Consider the following 24,579-nt stretch of genomic DNA (forward strand, 5'->3'; position numbering starts at 1 on the left):
CCTGGTTTCCTTGCCATCACTCTTGGTCCCCTGTAGATTTTTCTTTATTTCACATAATGCAACCTTCATTGCTACCTGGGTCTTTTTTATGCTGTTGAAGTACCCAGTGAGTTCCTGGAGCATCTTGATAACCAGTGTTTTGAACTGTGCATCTGATAGGTTAACTATCTCTTTGTTGCTTAGTTGTATTTTTTCTGGAGCTTTGAACTGTTCTGTCATTTGGGACTTCTCCTTGTCCTTCTTCCTCCTCCTCCTCCTCCTTTTCTCCTCCCCCTCTTGGTGTACCTGTTATATAGCAGAGCCTTAGGTGTTCACAGGGTGGGACAGCCCACATCACTGGATGTGACACTGCATGTAGGGGAGGGGTCCAAGAGGAAACAGTGCCACTTGCTCTGCTCTCTGCCAGCTTTCAGTCACTTCCCCCACTACCCACAATCCAATTGGGCCCTTCTGGTGCTGATTCCCGGGTGGGTGGGATTGTGTACATTCTAGGACCCTGTGGACCTTTCCAACAAACTCTCCTGTGAGGCTGGGAGTTTCTCCTGCTGCTGCCTCAACCCCCACAGGTGTTTTCAGTCAGAGGTGTGAGGCTTTATTTCTGGTGCTGGGACCCTGGGTTGTGGGTCTGTCTCATTTCCCAGTTGTTCCTCCCAGTTTATCTGCACGTGAATGTGGGACTGCCCTGTCTGCCAGCCGCTGCCTTGCCGTGAGTCCCCTCCACCCAGCTGCCTGTCTCTGTCCCTCCTACAGGTGTGGATGAGTATGTCTTCTTTAACTCCTTGGTTGTCAGACTTCCATACAGTTTGATTTTCTGTCAGTTCTGGTTTAGTTTTTAAATTTGTTGTTGTCCTTCTTTTGGTTGTGTGAGGAGACACAGTGTGTCTACGTATGCCTCCATGTTGGCCAGAAGTCTCAGCTGACAGTCTTCTGTGAACTCTTTTGAAAATAGCTGTCTGCTTTTCTCTTGCTGCTTTCAAGATTCTCTTTACCTTTAACATTTGGCATTTTAATTATGTGTCTTGATGTAGTTCATGTTGTTTGAGATTCTCTGTGCTCCCTAGACTTGTATGTCTATTTCCTTCATTAAATTAAAGTTTTCTTTCATTATTTTTTCAAAAAAGTTTTCAGTTTCTTGCCTTCTCTTCTTCTGGCCTCCATATGATTTGAATGTTGGTACCTTTGAAGTTGTACCAGAGGCTCCTTACTTTATCCTCATTTTTACTTGATTTTTTTTTCTTCTTACTGTTCTGAAATTTTTTTCTTCCTTGTGTTCCAAATTATCAATTTGATTCTTGGCTTCATCCACTCCACTGTTTATTCCGTGTACATTTTCCTTTACTTCACTTAGTGTATACTTTATTTTGCTTGGGTCCTTTTTTATGCTGTTGAAATACCCAAGGAGTCCCTTGAGCATCCTTATAACTATTGTTTTGAACTCTACATCAGACAGATTGCTTATCTCCATTTGTTTAGTTGTTTTTCTAGAGTTTTGTTCTGTTCTTTCATTTGGGTCATATTTCTTTGTCTCCTCATTTTGTCAGCCTCCCTGTGTTTGTTTCTATGTATCAAGTAGAGCTGTGTTGACTCCCTGTGTTAGTAGTTTGGCCTATTACAGAAAAATACACTGGTAAGTTGGATGGGGCAGAGCCTTAGGAAATTGCTTGGGCAGGGCAACCTGTGTGAACCAGGTTGATGGAGTCTCAGATATGGTGTCACCTCTCTGTGGCTGTGTTGGAGAGGGCTCAGAAAAGGCACAGTGGCCAATGGCCAATGCCTGGTCTCTGGAGTTTTGTCTGGGAGGGAGCTGTCTCACAGTACTTGCCCTAATGCCAGACAATTCAGTTTCTCTCAGTATGCCACTGGTGTCCTTCAAGCTGCAACCCGGGAGCTGGAGCCCAAAGAGAATGAGTCTGCATAAGTCCTAAGTCCATTGAGGACCCTTAAAGGGGAGATGCCTGAGAATCCCATAATTCCTTCCACCACCTCAATTTACATTGATTTTTACAGCCAGGAGTTATGGGAACTTCCTGTCACTGGAACCCTGGGCTGGGGAACCTGGTGTGGGGCTGGGGTCCCTTGCTCCCATGATACCTCTCCTGATTTTATGCACCACATGTGGGTGTGAGACCACCTGTTCCACGTCTCTGCTGCTCTGCCCTCCTACCTGTCCAAATGAATGTAACTTCTTTATATCTTTGTGTGGGCGCATTGTCATGATGAAGCTGCCAATCACCAGTTGCCCATATCTGCAGCCTTCTGAATCATCCAAATAGTTTCCATGGAGGAATGTTCAAGCTTAATGCAAAATTTGATGTGAATCTGTTGCTCTACTTGCCTAGTCATTTTGAATATGACAGCCACATAGTACACATGCTCATTCAACAGCATCTACTGACCCCACTGACTAGTACGGTAAAATTGTCATTGTTCACACATGCGCATTCCAGTCCCCTCTCCTTGGCTGCCAGGTTACATCAATGTCACACCAGCAGTTCTCATTATATTAACAATGACTGGACGTATGCCAGACAGACCTCATATATATTTAATAATATAAAATGCTTGCCCTGGCCAGGTAGCTCAGTTGGTTAGATCATCGTCCCTGTAAGAGAAGGTTTCGGGTGCAATCATTGGTCAGGGAACATACAAGAATCAACCCATGAATGCATCAATAAATATAATAACAAATGGATGTTCCCCCCCTCAAAATCAACTAAAAAATTAATTTTAATGAATGCATAAATAAATAAAATAAATAAAAACATAAAATTCACAGTGCTCCATGGGATCGCATTGAAGAAATTTTTATGTGTCAAAATTATACGTGAAAATAAAAGGCACACGACAAATTGGAAAACCATTGTCATTCCAGGATCTTATCTGTTTTCATACTTTATTTTTCAGGCAGGAGAGTAAAAAAAAGTCACATGTGACATATGGTAGATAGCTTTGGTTACAAATGGAGGTAAAACCCTTACTAATCACGTTCATATGTCATTTAGAGAAACTCATAGGAAAACCAGGGGCCCCCTTCTTTGGAAAATCATAATATGTCATTTCAAATAAATGACCAGCATATACAGAAATCCAGATATATATACAAGGCTCTCAGCACTCTGAGTGCTGGGCCGTGTGCCTGCCAACATGCCTGATAGAAGCTCGAAATAAATGTCCACGGGGTAAAGGGATGCATGCATGTCATTTGTTTACACAGGTGGGCAGGCAGGTTGTCCCAAAAATATTCACACCTATCAATCAGATTATTGTTATTATTTTAGCGTAACAATCATCCGTATCATAGTGGAGGCTTGGCCTGTTCATTGTTCTTTTGGGAGCCTATGTGTGTTCATTGCAGTAGCATTCAGTTAGCTTGGAACCGGGTTTTAAGGACGAGCATGCAGCTCATCGGGTGCATGCATGTGTGTATATGGAAAGCTGGCCTCTCCCTCTGGGCACCTGGATCAGGGTCTAATGAGTCATCCCTTCTCCCCCTGTGTGTTGGATAGAGTATGTCTATCCTACTAGTTGTATGAAGACATTGTAAGTGAAACATAAATCATGATGAAAGAAAGCACTGCTGGCTGATTTGTCAATTATATAACATAGCTGAGGCTGTGTGCAGTGTAATTCCTCTCCACTCCTCTAAAATGTCCTTTCACCTGTACAAAAACTGGACCTCCCTCACCCACAGCGCATGCTTTACAGTAATCGTTCGGGGAAAAGAGTTCACGGTCAGCTACTCTAGCGCAGCTCACGCACACGGCGCTGAAGAGTGAGTGCACTGTCGCACGGAAGTGAGGCTGAAGATTTAAAGAATTCCCTGCTGGTTCTTGAGCAGTGGGTCTTTTTCCTGGGTTCCAGGAAAGAACTTGACCTTTGCTTGCTCGAGGAAAACATTCAGGCCGTTGCCTTTGATCCCAGTACTGTTTTCTATTGGTCTGTATTCCTTGCGTTTTCTGAAAACAACGTGTTAAAAAGATTTTTTTTTAAAAAAAAGATCTCCAGCTGGAATATATTATCTTCCACAACCTTTTACATGCCCGGTGCAAAACAGGTAATTCCATTTAACCTAATCGCTGGCTTTTAAGACACTGAAGTCTTATGGGAATATATTTATTTTCTCTTCTTCATACAAGAAATGTGCCTGTTTACTATAATTTGAGATTCCATGTTAAATATTAAGCTAACACAATTTTGTTAAGTTACCGACATCTGGTAGCATTTTTTAGGATTAAAAAGAAACCACAGTAAAATCAACATGCTAGTTTGGTATTCATCATTCAGTGGAAGATTCTCCTCCCACATGCAAAATGGTTAAAAGCCAAAAAGGAAAAATGGCCCATTTGTGCAGCACGTTGCTACTCATTTGCAACAATACAGGATAGTGAATTAAAGTGTTGGAACCAGCAACTTACTTGTACACCAGGAAGGCAATCACAGCGACAATCACGGCCAAGCAGCCAACAGAGGCCAGGGCGCCACCTGCCATGCTCACAGAGTGCCCTGGGTCTGGAAACAGAAGAAAGACCCTGTTAGAGACATCTTCCACCCAGAGGACATGCCGCTTGTAATGTAATTAAGTACACGACGCAGGGAGCTTTCAGAAGATGTATGGCTCCCTCTGGGCTTTCGGTAATCTTTCCCATTAAATAATACATAGTCTTCGGGTCAGCTTGTCTTCCATTTAGAGAATGAGTTAGCATGTCTGGGACACTGTGTGAAGGGCTCAGGAGAGGGACATCACGTCCTGAAGACACCTGCTCAGGTCTCAGCGGACCCAGTGGCGCCCACGTGACGCAGGGCTCTGTGATCCTCCTGCCCACTCCCCTGGCCTCATCTCCTCCCGCCTGCCTTCCAGCTGTGCTGAGAGTCCTGGGAGTTGCCCACCCTCCCCACACTCTCTCACACCTCCACACCCTGTGCTGCCCATGTCCTTCCCTTTGGGACACCTTCCAGACATTCCTGAGGCAGCGGCCACCCCTTCCTTTGTCGTTGCTCTACTTGCTCTCTTCCTTTGCCTCGATCACGTGTTGCAATTACCCCCATACACATACTTCCCTCCTGCTACATTGTGAGAACCATGAGGCAGGGATTATGCCTTCTCTCACTCCTGGAACCCAGCAAACCAGCTAGTCTTGTCTCTATCACCGAGGTATAACTGCACGTTCATCTGTGTTTCCTCCATCCTTTCTGCTACCAGCGCAGTCCCAGCCACCAGCCTCTCCCCTGAGGAGACCTCTTCATTGTCTACCTGCTTCCAGGCTGACCCCAGCGATCCTCGCTGCACCCAGCGGTCAGCATGGTCTTCTAAAAGCATCCATCAAGATCATGCTTCCAACCCACCAGTGGCTCCCCTTATGCCCAGACTAAAACCCGAGCGAGCCCTCCTGGTGGCCTGCAAGGATGGAAATGGGCCGCTCCTTGGGAATACTCAGGCCTCAGTTCAGAGGAGGCCCCTCACCAAGCTGGTGCTCCTGGGTCGGCAGGACTCGTCCTGACCTCTTAATCTAAAAAGCCCACATTCGTCGCCTCTCTCCCAAGCAAGTCACTCTCCGTGACCTGACCTTGTTTTATTCTCTTGACAATGCCATCTCATTTGTTTGTGGTCTGGTTCTGCTCAGAAGGGCGGGGTCGTCTTCATCGTGTTCCCCACTCTGTCTGGGACTGTGCGTCTGGGCCTAGGGCTGTGCTGGGCATGGAGCAGGTGCTCAGTGAGCATTTGTTGAAAGGACTGCAGCTGCTTCATGAATGTTCATTGAATCGATGAATGAAAGTTATTTCAGCTGAAAGTCTATGGGTTTGCCTTGGAGCCATGATCCATTTCTGAAATTCTGACTTTGGTGGCCTAAATCATCAAGTTCAGTCCCACTGGGTTAAAAGCTCTCTTTCTGGCCCTGACCAGTGTGGCTTGGTTGGGTGTTGTGCCGTGTAGTGAAGGATTGCCCGTTGGTCAGGGAACATGCCTGGGTTGCAGGCCAGGTCCCGACTGATGTTTCTCTCTCACGTCGATGTTTCCCCCACTCTCTTTCTCCCCTGCTTCCCCTTTCTCTAAAAATAAATAATCTTTTTTTTAAAAAATGAAAGCTCTCCTTCTGAACTTCCTTTATTTGGATTTGGAAAATGGCTTTGGTCACACCTAAAGTTATCGCTCACTACAAGAAGAATTAAACAAATAGCTAAGCCCCTAATCCAAATAAGAGAACAGTGGTTTGCCAGCACCGAGGAAGCTTCATAGAGTCGCTTATGGGTCTCAAGGCAATTCTCAAAGACCGGCAGCACAGGGGGACTGAGGGCGGCGGCTCCTGGAGGTGCCAGCGTCGGGGGGGACCCACCTGCCTCCTCCCACCCTGACTCTCCGGCCCTTTGTCCCAGGCCCCAGTGCACCCGCCCTCAGGAAGGACAGTTCCTTCCTTTGTACTCTTGTTTTCTTGCTTTTGAATCTACATCTGGGAGCTTACCAACAATAAGCCGTTGTACAAATAACTGCATGTACGGTCACTGAAGTTTTTCTTCCAATGAGGTTAAAGCTGCCTTTTTATATCAATGACTAAATATGTTTCCGTACATTTTACCTTATGAGAGAGGACCCAGGTCCAAAGGAGTTATTTGTGAATTAGTCACTGGGTTGTACCTGACAATCCTCAAATTAAGGGGCAAACCAAGTGCTGTCACGTGTGTGCAGTTTCATCTCTCCCTTACACCATGCTGCTCTCCTTAGAGAGAAGGTGGTGACTCAGAACACCATTGGTTACAAATGAAATTCAGTTAGGGTCACCAGGTAGAGACTGCATTTTAAGGTTGGGGAACACTGAAAGCCAGCTGTAAATGAAAATTCCTCAATGACATTCTCTTGTCTACCTTGTAAACATTGTACCTCTCCAGCATTGGGGGGTCAGGACTGGTTTTCCAGGTGAACACTGAGGAATAGGTCAGTTGGTTTGTTATGGTCTCCGTGAGATGCTCGGTTGAATTTGGGAAGGGACAGAGAGGACTCGTGGCAAGTTCGAAGGGAGCGAGGAGTCCACTCGGTTTCTCATCGCTCTTCGGGGCTTCATGTCTTGGCCCAGGTGGATTCTCGTGACACCATGATGCCAGCCCTCCCTTTGTCATACTTCAATGGGAGAACACTGTTATTTTTTGAGGTCGGTCTACACCTCCCCCTTGAAATGCAAACCTATTCGAGCATGCGAGGATCATTTCCTGTTATTGCTGCTCCCTGATCACAGCTGAGTGTTTTTCATCCAACCGCTTTTCTCTGGCCACTGCTTCTCCCCCGCACCTCCTCTCTCCTAGGCAGATTTGCTGTTGGGTTTTAATGCCAGCCCCCAAATCCACATGAACAATAGCTCAATGAATTCTGCACCAAAATAAAATTAAACGTTGATAACACAGCTCTGAATACCTTTAGCAGGAAACACGATGCTGCCGCGTGACATGCGCATACAAGCATGACACACAACTCACCTCTGCCAGGGACGGAGACAAGGGTGCTTGCGAGGGCCAGGCTGGCATCGTCACCCAGAGTCAGGTTCAGACAGTAAGTTCCGGCCCCAGCGAAGGCTCGTCTCACGGTCAGCAAGCACGCGTCACCCACATCCGCGGGGCTGCAGACTGTGCTCTGGGCCACCTGGCAGGTGGGGTCAGCCACGGTGGTGCAGACCTCAGTGGGACTGCCGAGGGCACAAGAGAGGGAGAGAGAGGAAAGTAACGGTTTTAAAGGGAAAACTCATTACATTTCTATAAAATTGAACTCCACCTTATTTTTGCTCAAACCATGTGGCATTGAATTGTCACCTATAATTTGCTTGCTGCCCTTACGCAAGCCAGGGCGTAAGCTACTGTTTCCTCTGGGTCCTCTGGAAGGTGAGGCCTTGGGCGTGGACCAGGAAGAAATTATGTGTTGTCCCCAAGGCAAGGGGCTCTTGGAAGCCATGTGAAGCCCACGTCATCCCCTCCACCTCTGGCTCCCCCGAGTGCCCAGAGAGGCAGACGGCGCAGGCAGTGATGTCACTAAATGCCAGGGCCGGCCCTGCCTGGGTTCCTGCCGAGGCACAGACGACAGCAGTGACGCCAGCTGGCCCCGCCGTGTGTACGGGGCACGAGGCACTGAGTTTTAGATACTAGATACATGCCATGGTCTCGTCTATTCCTCTCAGTGACATTCTGAGGAAAGTGACATTACCACCCAAGTGCAGCAGGGGACAAAGCACTCCGGGAGGGAAAGTAATTGATTGGCCCAAGATCCCACAGCAGTTAGAGGTGGAGCTGGGACTTGAACAAGAGGAGTTTGACAACCTCTTGGCAACCTGGCCACACACGACTGTCTCAGCCGCTGCTTCTCACTCCTGGGCAGACTTCCTGGGGGCGGAGCCCGAGCTCTGATGCCGGGTCCGAGGGGCCGTGGGGTGAGGCGGAGGTGCACCCTGGCTGCTGCCACTGCTTCCCGCCCTTCATCAGGTTTTTCTCTCGTTCCTGTCCATCCTCATTCTACCCCTCCGCCCCAGCTGGAGAGCCTCTCAGCTCCCATTTTTATACCGCCCCCTGCCATTCATTAATGTATACATCTGCACCCACATACATTTTAATCATTCAGTTTACATGTATGTGGATCAATTAATCATTAGCATATTTAATGACTCTACATAATGCACATATCAGTTAATACATATTTAGTCTATTACATGTAGTTATAACCAAACCACAGGAAGCTAAAATAATGCATTAGAAGACCTTTGTAAGTCATGACGAGAGACGGGATCACCAGGCACTGCTCCTAGCTAACACCAGGACACACCGGTCTCTCGGCACTCCAGAGGGGCCGCAGGGGGCTGACGAGCAGTGCTCTGAGCCAGACCGTGGTCTGTGAACTGTGTTCTGCCAGGCACCCAGTGTCTAAGGGGGCAAGTGCTCTAATCACTGTGGCCCCATCTGTAAAACGAGGAGGCTCGTAGGATTGTGTGAAGATTCAACAGATGACAATGTTGGAAACACAGTAAGTGTTGGATCGATAATCATTATTTAACTCCATCCACAGTTAAAGGTAATGAACATTGCTCAACGCTAGCAAAACAGATGCACCCCTGAGAGGGCCCTGGAGGGTTCCTCCTTGTCCTGGCTTATTGATGGGCTAGGACTTTAAGTCAGCGGAGAAGGGGAGACTGGACTCGAGGCCCTGGGGGCCTCGTTGACCTGCTCCTCTGACGGAAACGAGGTACTCACGTCCCTTGGCAGGCCACGACAAACTCCATCAAGGGGTCACCAGGCTGCGGCACGGGCATCACTTCTGTCATCTCAATGATGTTGACCTCCAGAATTCCGTCTGACAAAACAACCCCCCCCCCAGGAAAAACATCAAAATACAGTGGAAGCCAACCCAAATCAAACGACCCCTTGACCAACCAGAAGGCCAACAAAACGAGACAGCCTTCTCGCCACACCAGACACACCTGCTCCATCCCTACCCCGACACGCCCACGCAGTGCTTCCAAAGTCAGACTGGATTGTTCTTCAGCCCAGCCTACCGCTTTGTTTCTGGAGCCTGTGTGTGTGTTAGAAGGCAGCTCCCCCTCTGGGCACGAGTTTCAGGAAAAGGTCCCCCTGGGGGGTGCAGCCCCAGGTTCAGGCCGTGGCCAGCTTCTCCGTGGCAGTGAGATGGCTCAGCTCCAGGGTGCACAGCGTGGGTTTCAACCCCCATCTCCAGAACCAGGGTGCATGGCGGGGTGGGAGACCCTACCTGTCTTTTCTTTCGGGCACTTTCGGGCTGTGGCTGAAACGCACAGCTGTGTGTAGCCCTGCTCATTCACGTTTCCTACGTACGTTTCCCAAAGTGTGACTTTGTGAAATCGGCTAGGGGAAGGGAGCGGAAGTCAGGGGAACTTGTTACTGGCCGCCTTTCAAGGCTCGTTCATTCCCATTTCTGGGACGCACTGGGTCGGAGATCCAGTTCCCGGGCAGGCTCAGCCGTGTGTGGGCCTTATGGGGGCGCTCATTCACGCTAGGATGTGGGTGGGGAGGCTGCGGTAGGTGGGCGGGAATCCAGAAACTAGTAGAGTCTTTGCTTGTGTATGTGCGGTATCACCTTGGACAGAGAGTGGGTGCCCCTGCTCCCCAACCCCCCCCCCAGAGTCCATGGAGTGAGGGGTGGCCCGAGGTAGCTTCTGACACGCTCCCCCTGCTAGTCTCACCGACAATTGTGAGCCTGGTTGTGAAGTAACCGTCTCTGTCGATCTGGCAGCGTTCACCAGGAGTCCCCGCCCACAGCAGGGGACGGTCGTCAGGGGGGGCTGCGGAGTTTGAATGACAGAGCTTGGATTAGTTGCTGAGAATGTTAAAGATGTACATGATAGAACCAAAAATATAAACACCTGCCTACCTGCTTGTTAGAAAACCATCAAGAATCCTATACTTCTAAATGGCTGTAGACATTTGAACTAAATGTGTTAATGATTCATATAGATGTGAGAGCTGTAAGGCATTATAATTGTTAAATCATGTAAGTAAACACAATCCCGTATCTTGTTTAAACACAGGAAGTGAGGGAAAGGTAGAAGCCATATTAAAATGTACAATATAACCATCATGATGAAATAAAGCAGGTCATAAAAGAGAAGGTCGTATTTTAATTTTGGAGGCTGGTATTCTGGGCTCAAATATGAAGCCCCTTGTTTTTAGCTGGTGGAGACCATGGGCATATCATTTAACCTCCCTTAGCCTCCATGGACTCATCTGTGAAACAGGAGTAATACTTCCTGACCTAGCAGGTTGAACTGTGAAACTTAAAGGAGGTGAGGCACATACAGCCTGCTTCTCACGTCTGCCACAAGAAGTTCTCAATGCACATCCGTTTCATTGTCCCAGCGTGCACCTCTGCTCTGCACATCTATTTAGATGTGGTATGCCGTAACATACATAAGACATGTAACTTGAAATAGTAAGGCTGATGCACAATAGATTAAGGGGCGAACCACATGGACAAAAGCCATGTTTTCCCTCTTCAGATGCCTCACAGCTCCAAAGCTGACAGTCTAAAAGTCTCACAGTTATTGGTGAGCAGAGGTGTTCCATTATCACTCCCAGCTATTAACAGGATTTAAGGAGAGTGTGAATAGGAACTTTCACTTTTATTGCAGAGTTCTATATTTGAATTTTTACTAAGGAACATGTATTAATTTTGCAATTTAAAATATTACAAAGAATAAAAATCAGTCATTATAGTGTCTTGAATGATATATTTTTGGCCCACTAAGATCTCATTTTAATAATAGCACTATTATGACAATTTATTATTTATAATTAACAATTTTGTTTTGTAAAAACAGTCACAAGTCTGGACATCACGATGGTGCGTTCCCTCTGGGCTTGGTGATGGCGCCCTCTTGTGTTCAACGTGAGGGTATCAACCTATCGCAATCCCCTGGGTCCCGGAGTGCTAAGGTGTACTGACGTCCGTGTGAGGAAGGGCAGAGGCATCTGCGAGAAGCTAAGGCTTTCTAAAATACACTCTGAGGAACTTCTTGGATGTCCTCATATACTATCAGTAGAGGGTGGGATTTAATTAAGTAAGCCTTATATTCAGAACAATTTATACGTTTAGAGTCTTTCCAGCTCAATAGCCAAGGAATATTCTCAAGGTACATTTGTTTGGGGGTCATTTAGAAAGTGGCTTTAACTGTGGCTGTGTCTTCATGGGGCACAAGCTGGATTCGTGCTGGGAAGGGAGGAGCATGGGAGAGGGAAGTGGGGGGGGGGAAGTGGGGTGGCCTGCATGTTCACAAGGACCAGTGTGTCTTCTCATCGCTCTAAAACATGGGAAACGAACAGAAATGTGATGAAAAGTACACGCAACAAAGTCAGTGAAAATGAGGAAGGTCAAAGAGCTGTATATAAGTCACCACCGTTTACTTTCGAAGGCTACTGAACCACGTTTTCCTTTCTTCCCCATTCTAACAAGCTTAAAATAGTGATAAATGGCTTTAAAATATCAACAGATTTTTGTAGAGTCTGTACACAATCCTTTTAACTAGTGATCTTACACCTTAACCTACATGAATTTTTTTTGCAATTAATGTCTGCCCCACCCCACCCTACCTCAGCCCCCTCAAGGTCACCCAGAAAACACTCACACGAAGACTGAGTGGGCTTCGGAGTCTGGGGTGTAGGTGGAGCACAGGGTCCGGGCATGAGAGCTTGCACAGTGAGGTTAAGGCCAAAGGTTCCGTTGAGCACATACGTGTGGTTCAAAGTGTGATTGATGGAAACAAACAGGCCAGTATTGTCCCCAAAATTCCACTTGTAGTTAATGGCAGACTGGTTCAGGAAGTGGCTGGGGTCATGAACGAAGACGTCGAATACGATGGGGATGTCCCTGAGGAAAGTTTCATCAGATGCGTTCCGGTCATTCTTCTGGGACATAGTCACTGATACAGGAATCTGATCTACAAGATACATAAAAAACAAAAAACAAAAAACAAAAATGAAGAATGCATGATTGTTTGATTTTAAGTGGATGATTTCAATAACACTTTTAAGTTAAACATTTAAATCCGGGATAATCCAGCATCATGTTTCCTTTCCCTATGCAAGTGTTCTAGAGTTTTCCCAAGCTAATCTGGAAAACAGAGGGAATACGTCGTTAAGCATAAGTTTGAGGAGTCCACATGAAACGTAACCTAACCCAAAACATGGCTCCAACTCTGTCCTAACCCCCTGACATCGTCAGAGCTGAGTGCCGCATCCTCGTTCACATCAGAGTTCACGCCTCTCACCTGTCACCACGTACGTATCTTTCACTTTTGCGATGGGAACGTACGTCCGTCCCCTCCTTCTGTAGACAGCTACTTCCATGAGTTGAGGGCCAAGCGTTATATTGGCTGTGTTTACGGAAACACTCGCTGAACACCGTCCCAGTTTCTGGTAGTACTGACCTGCGAGAGGTTGGAACATTGAGGTATTGGTTACATGACATGATCGTTACAAGAAGGCGTTTCTTCACGACTAGCTACTGTCGTTTGGAGACGGCTCTGGGGAGGGAAGGAACAGGAGGGGCATGTGGTCCTGATGGCTTCAGAAAGGACGATGGTGCTCGTTTTTATGTGAGACCTCATCAAACCAACCCACGGGTAAACAGACGTCATGGGCTGGTTAGAGTGAATGGAGCTGTTTAATGGGATAACATAGTCATTAGTTCACAAATACTTTTTATAAGTGAGTGGTCTGGCACTTGAAATATGTGTTATTTCCCACAGAAAATACATTTAAAGTAATGGTGAGGTGTCAATGGAGCCTTTAAAAATTTATATAAGAATCTACCTTATTTTTGTAATAATATTAGTATTTCAGCTATATCATCAAATAGCTTTTTTAAAAAATTATTTTAGGGGACCAGAATCCTCCACTTTCTAATAGTATTTGCATGTAGACATGCGGTTGACATTGAAAGGTATGGTGTGTGCATGTAAAAAGGACTGGAGTGGTTCCAGATGCACCTTCTAGAACACCCGAGAGTCATTCTCTTTGCTTCTGCAACCCTAACCTAACTCTAACTAACACTGTGTAGCAGTGAGAGTAATTCCTCTCAGGAGAGGCTCACAGATTTCTAACCCTATTGAGGCCCACAGTGTAGCTGCGTCCTCGGAACCATAGTTACTCCCCCTTTACTTTGACGGGCAGAGGCAGTTCAGACAGAGGTTGCAGGGCGGGAGAGGTGTCTCCCGGGAGAGGTGTCTCCGAGCGGTTAGCTACCCACGAGGAAATGTTAGTAGTTCTGGTGCTGAGAGTAGGCCGCCAAGGCAATGCCTAGCTGAGGGACAGTATCAGCTAACTCTGAGACCTCAGTGGAAGATGGAATTCTAAACAGTTTGTTAGAAAAACAGCAATTTCTGGCTGAAGGCTGATTTTAAATGAAGACATCTTCACGAGTTACATTATTGAATGGTGACAAGGCTAAAAAGGGTCTGGAGTGCCAGTGAGCCTAAGCAACTCCCCGAAAACTCCATGACAGGTCGGGGACACCAGACGTTTGGTGAGGCGGCAGACGTGGGCCATGAAAGGCATGGAAAAAGGTTAGCTTTCCATCAACTCAGTTAAGTACACGGGCATAAAATTTACATATATTTTGTAGTTTGTACCATCAGGATGTACTGTTAATATTTTGTTTTGATTTATAAGTTAACTGAAGAAAGACAAGCTTTCTCTAATGTACGAAAAAAGACAAAATATTCAGGAATTTGGAGGCTGCATTATGGGTAGCAATTTTCAAATCCTCTGAGCCAGGTGGCACCTGGGGACATTTTTAACTAAAGACTTAGCAGCTTTGCTAGTAATAAGCTAGATTTGCTTCTAAAGATAATCACTTCACCAGTAATACAGCAAAGTGGATTCCATTTGTGGTTAAAAGAAAAAAAAGAAAAAAAGGGTAGGCTACATATAAAAGAATAGCAAAAGTTCCATTAGGTTATTTCTACACAATGGAATATTCTGCAGTGATTGAAATAATGTATATAAAGAATTTTTAAAATATAGTCAGATACTCATGATATTAAGAAAAAAATATCTATACATTATAATCCTAATCAAGAAATACTAGTAAAGAAAACACCATCATATTAACAGTGATAACCTCTGGTATGAATTACAGATGACTTATTTTTCATTTGCAGTTTTCTGCATTTTCCAAAAATAAAATGTTTCTTTAATTCTTGAAAATTCACTTGACAACATAAAAAATTAAAGAAAAAATCAACAGATACCTGTGTATCATTCAGATAAATATTAGTATTTCTATTAGTATTTTTAAGATTACTGCTTTAGAAAAAGCAGTAATCATTGAAAAAGAAAAAGAATCATTGACAGAAAAAGATTGAGTAGTTTAGTTTTAAGAAAAGAAAGCTGAATCCGTTTATTTCCCTTTTTTTAATTCTTTGGTGTCCCAGAAATTTGTCAAGACTAATCTATGTGTGTATATATACATACACACATATTTAATCTCTCACCCTTCATTCCAGCTAAAGTTAACAGAGTAACTATGATTAAACTCTCAGCATTACTAATTCTATAGACTAAGAAAAGATAAAAAGTAAATTTTAAGGAAAGGTCAAGGAAAAGCTAAGAGGGTTTGTAAAAGTCCAACCAAGGGTGTGGAAGATGTAGACGAGGTTACACCCCCTCCTTCTGTGGTGGTGGGGGAACGGCCTTCCGTCGGGGAACACGTGATAGCTTTGGTCGGCGCTGTTTCCCTGGTCGCCGTCCTCTGCCCCCTCTGTCCAGTAGTAAACGTACGGGTCCGAAGGTGGACCTGTCCCTAAACGGAGAAAGAGAAGCCGTGATTGTCATCTGGGTCAGCATGCTCAATGCTCATCGTTGAATTAGACACTTTTTGATATTTTAACTAGTTTAAATACAGTTGAACAACTACAACCCTAATGTTCAAAATTCATCCTATGGTGCGTTTATGACCTGTGCATTTTTTCTACGTATGTGTTCAATTTCAGTAACTTTTACATAGAGCAATTTTTTCAGGAAAGTTCAATCTAGAGATATCACTTAATATACAGGGTCTGGCACAAATAACATCCCTTTTATATTACAAAATCTTTTATTCCAAAATCATAAGCATGTAATTCTGTAACATAGCAATATCACACTCAAACACACTGTATGACATTTTAGGTGAAATGTTCAAGTTAAAACTATAAATTATTACGCCCATGTTATTACCCTACCAACCACACTCAAGCAGGCATTCCTTACTCCTCCCGGACCCTGTATTTTATCTTCGTACTGGGTCTCCAAATTACAACTGTATCCAAACCCAACTGAGCATTGCTTTATCTTTTTATTTGGATATATACATTCTATCTGTGGCACTTTTTCCTGACTCGTTTGACATCATGACTCCCCACTCCTAGAGACTTCAACACACATCTCCTTAGACTAAGGGATTCTTCTACATAAACACAACGTCATTACCACCCCTGCCCAGTAATCAAGGGTCACGTGCCACATTTGGCTATTTTGTTTCAGGAAGGAAGGAAGGGAGGGAGGGAGGGAGGGGGAGAGGGAGACAGCAAGCAAATATCGTAGAACATTTAAATTGTTGAATCTACATAGAAGGTACCTGGGTACTCAATGTACCTGGGTTTCTACTTTCCTGTATGCATGACATTCTTCATTTTAAACAAGTCACGATCAATATTGTTTCATCTGGAGCAACTCCTTACCTCTTGGTGTTTTATGTCACTGGCTTTCATGGAGAGACTTTTTATTTACCAATCTAGTACAACCATTAGTATTTTTACTCTTAAATTGACCCACACAGGGCCTGTGGGAGCCCCTCCAGCTGACTTCTGTGTCCTGGTGACATGCTCCCGTGCTCAGCGATGTCCCAGGCTCACGGGGTACTTCCCCGTTCCTGCAGCTGGAACCACTCATTTCTTCAAAGACCCCTAGGCTTTCTAGTGATGATAAATAGTTTATTGAAAGTTTCACGAGTCACAAGGCCTCTCTCATACAAAAAATGGTCAGAGGGCTAGGTTGTTGTCTGAAACATTCATAACAACCAGCTTTTTTTAGGGAAAAAAATGCTACGGAATATTAAATACCCCATTTTTAATTATCAGACCCTTTCTATACAATGTTTTCCTCATAGGAATATGATAAATTAATAAGGAACACACTGACAATTTAATAGAAGTTCTAAGTAATAGAATCAGATTGTAAGTGCATTTAATAGCCTTGTTACAAGTTGAAGAATCTCAGTAATTAGCTTGGAATTTTTGAAATGTGCAGTTCTAACAAGATAATTTCTCTTGATGTATTTGTGTTTATTTGCACTCTTTAACTAAGAGCTTATCTGCTTTAATGATGAACAAAACAAATCATATGTGTGTGCATGCATATCTTAGCATCTGTGCTAGCCACTCAGCACTTGCTGAAGAAATACTTGTGAGGAGAAACTACTCCGATCAGCGAACAATGGTCAAACTGGCCCTTCTCTGAGTGGTCAAAAGAATTGCAAGTAATAAAACCTAAGTCTGAGGGTCAACAAGGTATTCGCTGTCCAACCACCTGCACGCTACCTGCACACCACCTGCAGGCATGACAATGTAGCCTCTGCGGAGGGCTCCAAGCAGCAAAGAGCCATCTGTTTGCTGAAATAGCATTGGCTGATGTTGATGAAGGGACTGGGTGTGATCACACACTCACCCTCCCTGTCATCCAATAGAGGAGAGGGTGACATGGGATGGCAGCAGCATCTTGCATTAATTGCAGAAGTATTGTATCTACGAGGATCAAGGTCTCTAAGATGGGTCTCTAGTAGTTTGGAGAACTAGCGCGTCCCTGTGATGTGAGTAACATTTCTTACCATTTCTGCAGTTCTTCTCGTAGACTATGTTGCCACTGTCGTCTTCCTTTTGGCACCTGGGTAAGACCAAGGTCACCACAAACGTGATGTTTGAGCCCACCAGTGCTGGGGAGTCGCTGGTCAGAACGGCCTTCACGTGGCCTCCTGGGGCAGAGAAGGGTGGAGCTCAGGGATCAACATGCTCTTTCCTGTCACTGATGAGTCACGCAAAGTTAAATCTACTTATAAGGACCAGCCCGAGGCTCCTTATGTCTCTTCACAGTAAATTAATTTATTTTTCTGGATGCCTAACTTTTGCTATCTGAGTACAGCATTCTAGAAGGTAAACTTTAAAAAGTCAGACCAGTTAAAGAAATTTCTAAACACAGAAAGAATAGCCATTGAAAATAATCTTTAAAATCTGCTCAGATGGAGGAGAGCAGTATTGAAAGTTCGTATTATTCAATTTCCCAACCAATGACCGAAGAAGTCATTCATTCATGTGAATGGAAAGATATATTCCCTTTCCGACAAACCACATTTTGAGATGGTCAAGACGACTCTGGAGTCTTAGATCTTCCGAAGATGAGCATTCACACATTAGCTAAATAGGGTTAAGACTAAACCTGCTCACTCTGTGAAAACTTCCCCAAATGATAAACTTGTAAATTCTGAGGAGAGTAAACTGTGTGTGTGTGTGTGTGTGTGTGTGTGGTTGAGAAAGTGACAAGTGGCCATAAAGGCAAGGTTGCCGAATCCAGGTGCCCCCACTTGGTAAGTAGGGGACTGTCACTCACAGAAGACACAGCAGCCACGTGCGCTCCCAGTCGTGACCTGGGACTAACGTACACGGGCAATGGCAGCTGTTTGGGTTGAGTCGCTGACTTACCTTTCCAGGAGTCGTTCCACCTCGGGTCTCCTCTTCTCCACACTGGATAGAGATGTTCATTCCACTCATTTTCATCCCAAGACCAACCATTTAATCGGTTGCGCTCCCTCCCAGAACCAGAGGTTCTTCCATTGCTCAGCACGTCATGAAATCCTACACCAATATTTGAAAAACAGTTATTTAGTCTACTCTATTCCTCATTTAGTACTTACCTAACAATGGTTAACTCCACTTCCCATTTCATAGGGTTGGAAAGAACATGCATAGTATTTCCAATGTTAAGCGAGTAAAGGTTTTTTTCTTTAATCCTCACCTGAGGACATTTTTTTCATTGTTTTTTAGAGAGAGAGAGGAAGCGGGGAGGCCGGGGGGAGTGCGGAGAGGGAGAGAAAGAAACAATGATGAGAGAGGGAAACATCAACTGGTTGCCTTCTCATACACGCCCTGACTGGGGAGCGAACCCACGGCCTGGGCGTGTGCCCTGACCAGGAATCCAGCCTGTGACCTTCCGTTCTACGGGACGATGCTCTAACCAACTGAGCCACAGTGGTCAGGGCTAAAGGTTGTTTTTTTGTTTGTTTTTTTAATGTCCACTGGAAATATCTTTAAGTATTCAGATGCTATCTCTTCATGTACTTTAGGTGAATAAAAAAACCTGAAAGTCAGTATTTCTTAGCTGTCATTTGGTTTAGCTGTCAAAACATCTTCTCTGAGTGTTTTGATTTGATTCAATGTCATTAGCAAACACTGATGCGGACGATCTTCAGACTGGTGTTTGCATCTCGTCCCACCCGCATCACTCACGGATGCCGAGAGATCACGCTGGACAGCCCACTGGCGAACACTCTAATGCTTCTAATGGCCGGCACAGGCCCGGCCTTGGTAAGCGTTACATGTGCACTTGTGTGGTCTATGTTGCTGGGCAGAGGGTTTTTAATGTCACTCACGTCAGGTTGGTTGGTAGTTGCTTTTAGAGATGTTTATGTGCCTATCGTTTTTCTGCCAGTTTCTTCTTTCATTTCTGCCAGTTTTTGCTTTTATGTATTTTAAAGCCCCAATTGTTAAATCTTTTTCATAAATTAATTCTTTTATCATTAGGAATTGACCTCTATCTCTGGTAATCCTCCTTGCTCTGAGAATACCTTGCTATTAATACTTAGTGTTTAAGTGGCACATCTCTTTGCAGCTCTTTAGTTTATATATATATATATATATAAAAGTGGGTTTTTTATAGACAACATATTGTTGATTTTTTAAAAAATCTACTCTACCTTTTATTTGGTGTACTTAGGTAATTCTCCTCAGAACAGATTTTGGGGCTGGTAGTGTGGTGATGTGATGCCCGGAGCTGTGACAGCTCTGTTGAGCCACGAGGGCACAAGCCTGAAGAAACAAGCCAGCACATCCAGGATGTCAGAGTGGAAGGATGGAAAGAGTTCTCTCAGATGTTGTTGAGCTCTTACTCTAGCGCTGCCTACTCTGGACTTACTGAGACTCTGTGTCTCCCTTAACCTACTTGAGAATTCTGTTACTCACAGGCAAAAGCTCAGCTGTCTATAGTCCGCAGTCAGCTCCTCAGCATACACTGTCATAAACTCTTCCCTCATCAATTCATATGGCCTTATATCTTGGCGTGGCCATGAACTCTTACAGCCAGAAACACTGTCTTCTCTGAAATCTTTCATGAGGTGGAGTATTTGCTAGGTTGTTGGAGAAGCCTTAATGAGTGGATGCCATTAGTCTCCGTCTTCTGCCCCTCCCTCCCTCCCCAGAGGGAGGAGGGAGCAGCAGGTTGCTCCCTCCCTACAAGGGAGGCAGATGGAAAAGGAAAGAACATTGAACTGGGAGTCTCAGAACCTGGTTTCTAGTCTGGGTTCTGCCACTAAACAGGCCGGGAGACCTCAGGCCATGTGTCTTCTCTGCGCCTTCAAAGCACACAAAAAACAAATGTCCTGTGAGTCTGTGAGATCCTGTCCTGTGTTTCTATTTGGAAAATGATATGACTAAGTGAGGGCAGGAAATGCATGCTTATCAATAAATGTTTGTAACTGGAAATTCACTCAAATAAGTCACAGAATGGTAGAATATTCAATCTGGGAAGAGCTAAGATACTTAGTTCTTATACAGTTTTTAAAAAATGCATACTGGGAGCCCTGGCTGGCGCAGCTCAGTGGATTGAGCATGGGCTGTGAACCAAAGTGTAGCAGGTTCAATTCCCAGTCAGAGTACATGCCTGGGTTGCAGGCCATGACCCCCAGCAACCACACATTGGTGTTTCTCTCTCTCTCTCTTTCTCCCTCCCTTCCCTCTCTAAAAAATAAATAAATAAAAATCTTAAAAAAAAATGCATACTGGCCCTGGCTGGTATGGCTCAATGGATTGAGTGTGGGCTTGTGAACCAAAAGGTCACTGGTTCGATTCCTGGTCAGAGCACATGCCTGGGTTGTGGGCCAGGCCCTCAGCTGGGGATGTGCGAGAGGCAACCAATGGATATTTCTCTCACATACTGAGGCTTCTCTCTTTCTCCAGCTTACTGAAAAAAAAAACCAAAAACAAAAACCTGAATGAACTGTTTTGGCCAATCATATATATATATATATATATTTAAAGATTTTATTTATTTATTTTTAGAGAGAAGGGAGGGAGAAAGAGAGAGAGAGAGAAACATCAATGTGCAGTTGCTGGGGGCCGTGGCCTGCAACCCAGGCATGTGCCCTGACTAGGAATCGGACCTGCAACACTTTGGTTCACAGCCTGCGCTCAATCCACTGAGCTATGCCAACCAGGGCCTAATTTTTTTTTTTACAACTGTATGTAAATCTACAATGACCTCGAAAATAAAAGTTGAATTAACAATAGAATACAACAAACCCAATAGGAATCAGACTGGAAGGAACAAAAAAGAGTGACGTGTGGATGGTGGGGGTGGGGAAGGATACAGGGAAAGGAAAACAGAATCAGCGCCAACACAGCTCCGGCTTTTCTCTCCACACTTGGGCCTCATCACTGCCCAGCGCCAGCGGACAGGCACTGGGCCGGCCAAAAAGTGCGTTCAGTGTTTTTTCATACGATGGCTCTAGTGTCACTCAGTTGTCTTTAACTTCATTCGGAACAATGTTGTTAGATTGCATTATGACAGCTGTCATGTCAGTGTGCATTTTAAAAAAAACTTACCACAATTGGTGACTTTTTGTGTAGCTATTTTAATATTGAAGACGGAAGTAAGATATGCAACATTTTTGGCTTATTATGCTTTATTATTTCAAGAAAGGTAAAAACACAACTGAAATGCAAAAAAAGATTTGTGCAGTGTATGGAGAAGGTGCTGCGACCGCTCAAATGTCTCAGAAGGGGTTTGCGGAGTTCCTTGGTACTATTGACATTCTGGCCAAACAGTTCTTTGCTGTGGGTCTTATGGACTGGAAGATATTTAGCAGCATCTACCCACTAGAAGCCCATACCAGGAGTGAGCTGACATACTCAAAATATCCAAATCAATAAAGTTATTGGTGAAAATGAAAAACGTGTCTTTTATTTTACAGAAAAATCTGAACGGACTTTTTGGCCAACCCAAAAGCTGCCGGCTGCTTGTTACCTAACTTTGTTAACACCTTCGTCTTCCTCCTCCCGACCAGGGCTGATTGGACAGTGGCAAGGAATCCCTCAGTGTTTGACACACTGCTAAACCCTAGCCATCCTTGCTTTCTCTGGTCAGAATCTCTAGTTTAAGGCAAGGAGCAGCCAGGAACGTCAGGGTTTTGTTAGGTTGCCTAATAGGCTGGGACTCTCCTCAAACTGACAGAGAGGTGGACCCTCTGGCTCGTCTGTCTTAGGAGCAGAGCAAACGGGTGCTGGTGGAAGGGAGGCTGGAGTCGGCGCAGGGCCCCCACTGGCCTGTCGGGTCTCTGTCCCTCCATCTGTGCAGGGCAGACTCCAGGGGGAGCCTGTCCCGGGAGGTTCATTGAGGTAAGACAATTGCTACTTTGCATGTCCCCCACTCCAAGCACCTACTGTTCGCTGATAGCTTAAGAACCCCATACCCAGTTTTGCCAAAGAAGAAGTGAAAGCTCCGGGTGCTAAGTCACTCCCGGCCCTGCCCCACAGCCAGCAGCGAGCTGGGTTTGTCCAACCGCAGGAAGGGCAGCGGTCTGCCTGGCAGCAGCCTTCTTCCTCCTACCTGCTGCGCGGCCGGGGGCCAGTTCCTTGACCTCTGTGGCCTGTTCCCTGGCCTGGGAAACAGGACCATCATGCTGCCAGGCTCCCCAGGTGAGGCCAACACAGGCCAGCAGCTCTGCGTCTGGACTCCCTTGTCAAAGACAATGGGCTCCTTCGGCCCCAGTCCCAGGAGGTGCTGCTAGGCATCTTGGGGGACTTGCACCGAGGAGCCTCCAGCCTCAGCTGCTTGGAGCAGAATCAGGCATGCCTGGGGTCCAATCTTTCCCTTTCCCCCCAAGTGTCGTTCCCCTGCCCCCACTGCAGAAGCTGCGCTCCCTGGCACCCCCTTTCACCCGCCTGGGCCTCTCCTGCCCTGGGGAAGGAAACCCACCAGAGCTCTTCCAGCAGTTTCCTGAACCTCCTCTCCCCGCCCAGCAGTCCCGCCAGATCCCACCCACTCTGCGAGGACGGTTTAATTATAGGGCACTTCTCTCCTGCCAGGAGGCATGAAGGGTGTGTGCATGGGCCTCTCGCCCGGGGATCCAAGAGCCTTCTCTCTCAGAGCTGGGGGGCAGGTGAGCAGTAAGACCCACACTCATGGCTGCTCTCCCCTGTTGAACAGGGGGAGGACAATCTCTGCTCCACGAAGGTGTTGTGGGGGTCACCTGAGTGACCGAAGGGAAGCAGCCAGCATACAGGCTGCACCTGGTGGGGACGAGGTGGGTGCTGGTCCCTTCTCAGCGCCCCCACCTCCCAGGAAGTTGCCTGGCAGAATGAGGGTTCTTGGGCTTTTCACGCAGTGGATGTCCCGACTCTTTGGAAGCAAGGTGAAGGGGACCTCCTGGGGGAGGGGTGTGATTTACGGTCCTCCTACTCCAGCCTAACTCCCGCTGGAGGGTGGGGGCTGCCAAGACCACCTGCCCCCTGGACCGGACCCGTGGGCTGCATAGGAGTTTAGTGGCTCTGAATTCTGGCTTTGCATTCCAATCACAAGAGGAGCTTTTAAAGCAAGAGCACTCTGACCCTGCCTCCAAAGATTCTGATTTCAGGGGTCTGGTCAGCGGCCTTGTCAACAAGTCCCTGACCTCTAGTGGATGACTCGAGTCGGGACCTGGGCTTCTGCTCTGCTCTCAGCAGCCTCACTGTGGCAGCCGCAGATGCATGCAAGCCCGGGGAGAAGCCTCAGCAGGATTAGCAACAGCTTCTGGGTTGGGATTTTGATAGCGTTTGGGCCCCATTTTATCTGAGCTCCCTACCCTATTGGGTAGGAACCAGGCAAAGTGCAGTGGGTAACGTTGCTTTGTTCTCAGGCCAGAGGCCATTCCCTCACACTCCTACCCTCCCACTGTCTGGCAAAGAGTGGGTCACCATTGCAATGGAAAAAGACAACGCTCTGTAAGAGAGAGGCTGCACGGTTATTACTAGTTTCCAAGAGCCTGAAGCAAAGAATGGAGGAGGGGGGTTTTGCTGAGGTTCCAACATTCCCAAGTTTCCAGAAGAAGAAATGAGTGAGCATGAACGTAGTAGCCTGAGGAGCTTCACGGAGTCCAGCTTCTGGCTCAGACAACATCGCTCTGATGGGCCACCATTCAGCCGACAGCCAGAGAAGGGGTTAAATGCAGAAATGGAGAATTACTCACGTTTGGCGGCTTCCAGTGGCAGTCTTGCAGCCAGAAGCAGAAACCCCAGGAAACAGTAGAGACGTTTCATGCTGAATGAATTCTCACAGACCCAGCAATCAAGGCTTAACTTTTAACTCCTCTGGCTCCATCGGCTGAGAAGGACAATGCGCTTCTGGCCTCGACTGCGCCCCACTCCTTACTTCAATTAAATACGGGCCTCGGGGCCAGTCATGTGATGGTGTTAAGCAGCATTGCCTGATCTGATCTCTTGAGTTCAACCCTTTCCAACTCATGTGCTTCTGACTCACTCCCTTTCGGCCTCTATTTATTCACTTTTAAGAGGCACACTGTTTTTTTAATGTTGTGATTCCACATTTCTAGTGAAAGAAGTTTGTAGTTAACTTCCTTTCCGTTGGGCCCTCTTTTAATATACTTCACCCAATAAAATTTTGGCCTCCACCCTCATTGATTACCAATTCACTGCCGGTCCTGTACCGATCGACCCACCCAGCTCGTGCTGAAATGTCACAGTCACGGCTCTTGTGCCATAGTGCAGATGGCCAGCTCCTGGC

The 24,579-nt window shown here is 46.1% G+C and overlaps 1 protein-coding gene across 1 annotated transcript; it reads right to left on the reverse strand.

The window, feature by feature from the left end:
* Positions 1–2,860: 2,860 nt before the first annotated feature.
* GPNMB (glycoprotein nmb) lies at positions 2,861–24,275 on the reverse strand. The gene is made up of 11 exons (XM_045828081.1): positions 24,026–24,275; positions 18,231–18,383; positions 17,363–17,506; positions 15,128–15,298; positions 12,765–12,923; positions 12,123–12,434; positions 10,185–10,283; positions 9,220–9,319; positions 7,465–7,670; positions 4,416–4,509; positions 2,861–3,956 (listed from the first exon to the last, which is right to left on the reverse strand). The coding sequence occupies exons 1-11, from the start codon at positions 24,093–24,095 to the stop codon at positions 3,809–3,811; spliced, it is 1,656 nt and encodes a 551-aa protein (XP_045684037.1). The 5' UTR covers positions 24,096–24,275; the 3' UTR covers positions 2,861–3,808.
* Positions 24,276–24,579: the final 304 nt, after the last annotated feature.

Source organism: Phyllostomus hastatus, unplaced genomic scaffold (genome assembly GCF_019186645.2).
Source record: "Phyllostomus hastatus isolate PE091 unplaced genomic scaffold, TTU_PhHast_1.1 phas_scaffold_78, whole genome shotgun sequence".
In the NCBI taxonomy this organism is placed as follows: Eukaryota; Metazoa; Chordata; class Mammalia; order Chiroptera; family Phyllostomidae; genus Phyllostomus; species Phyllostomus hastatus.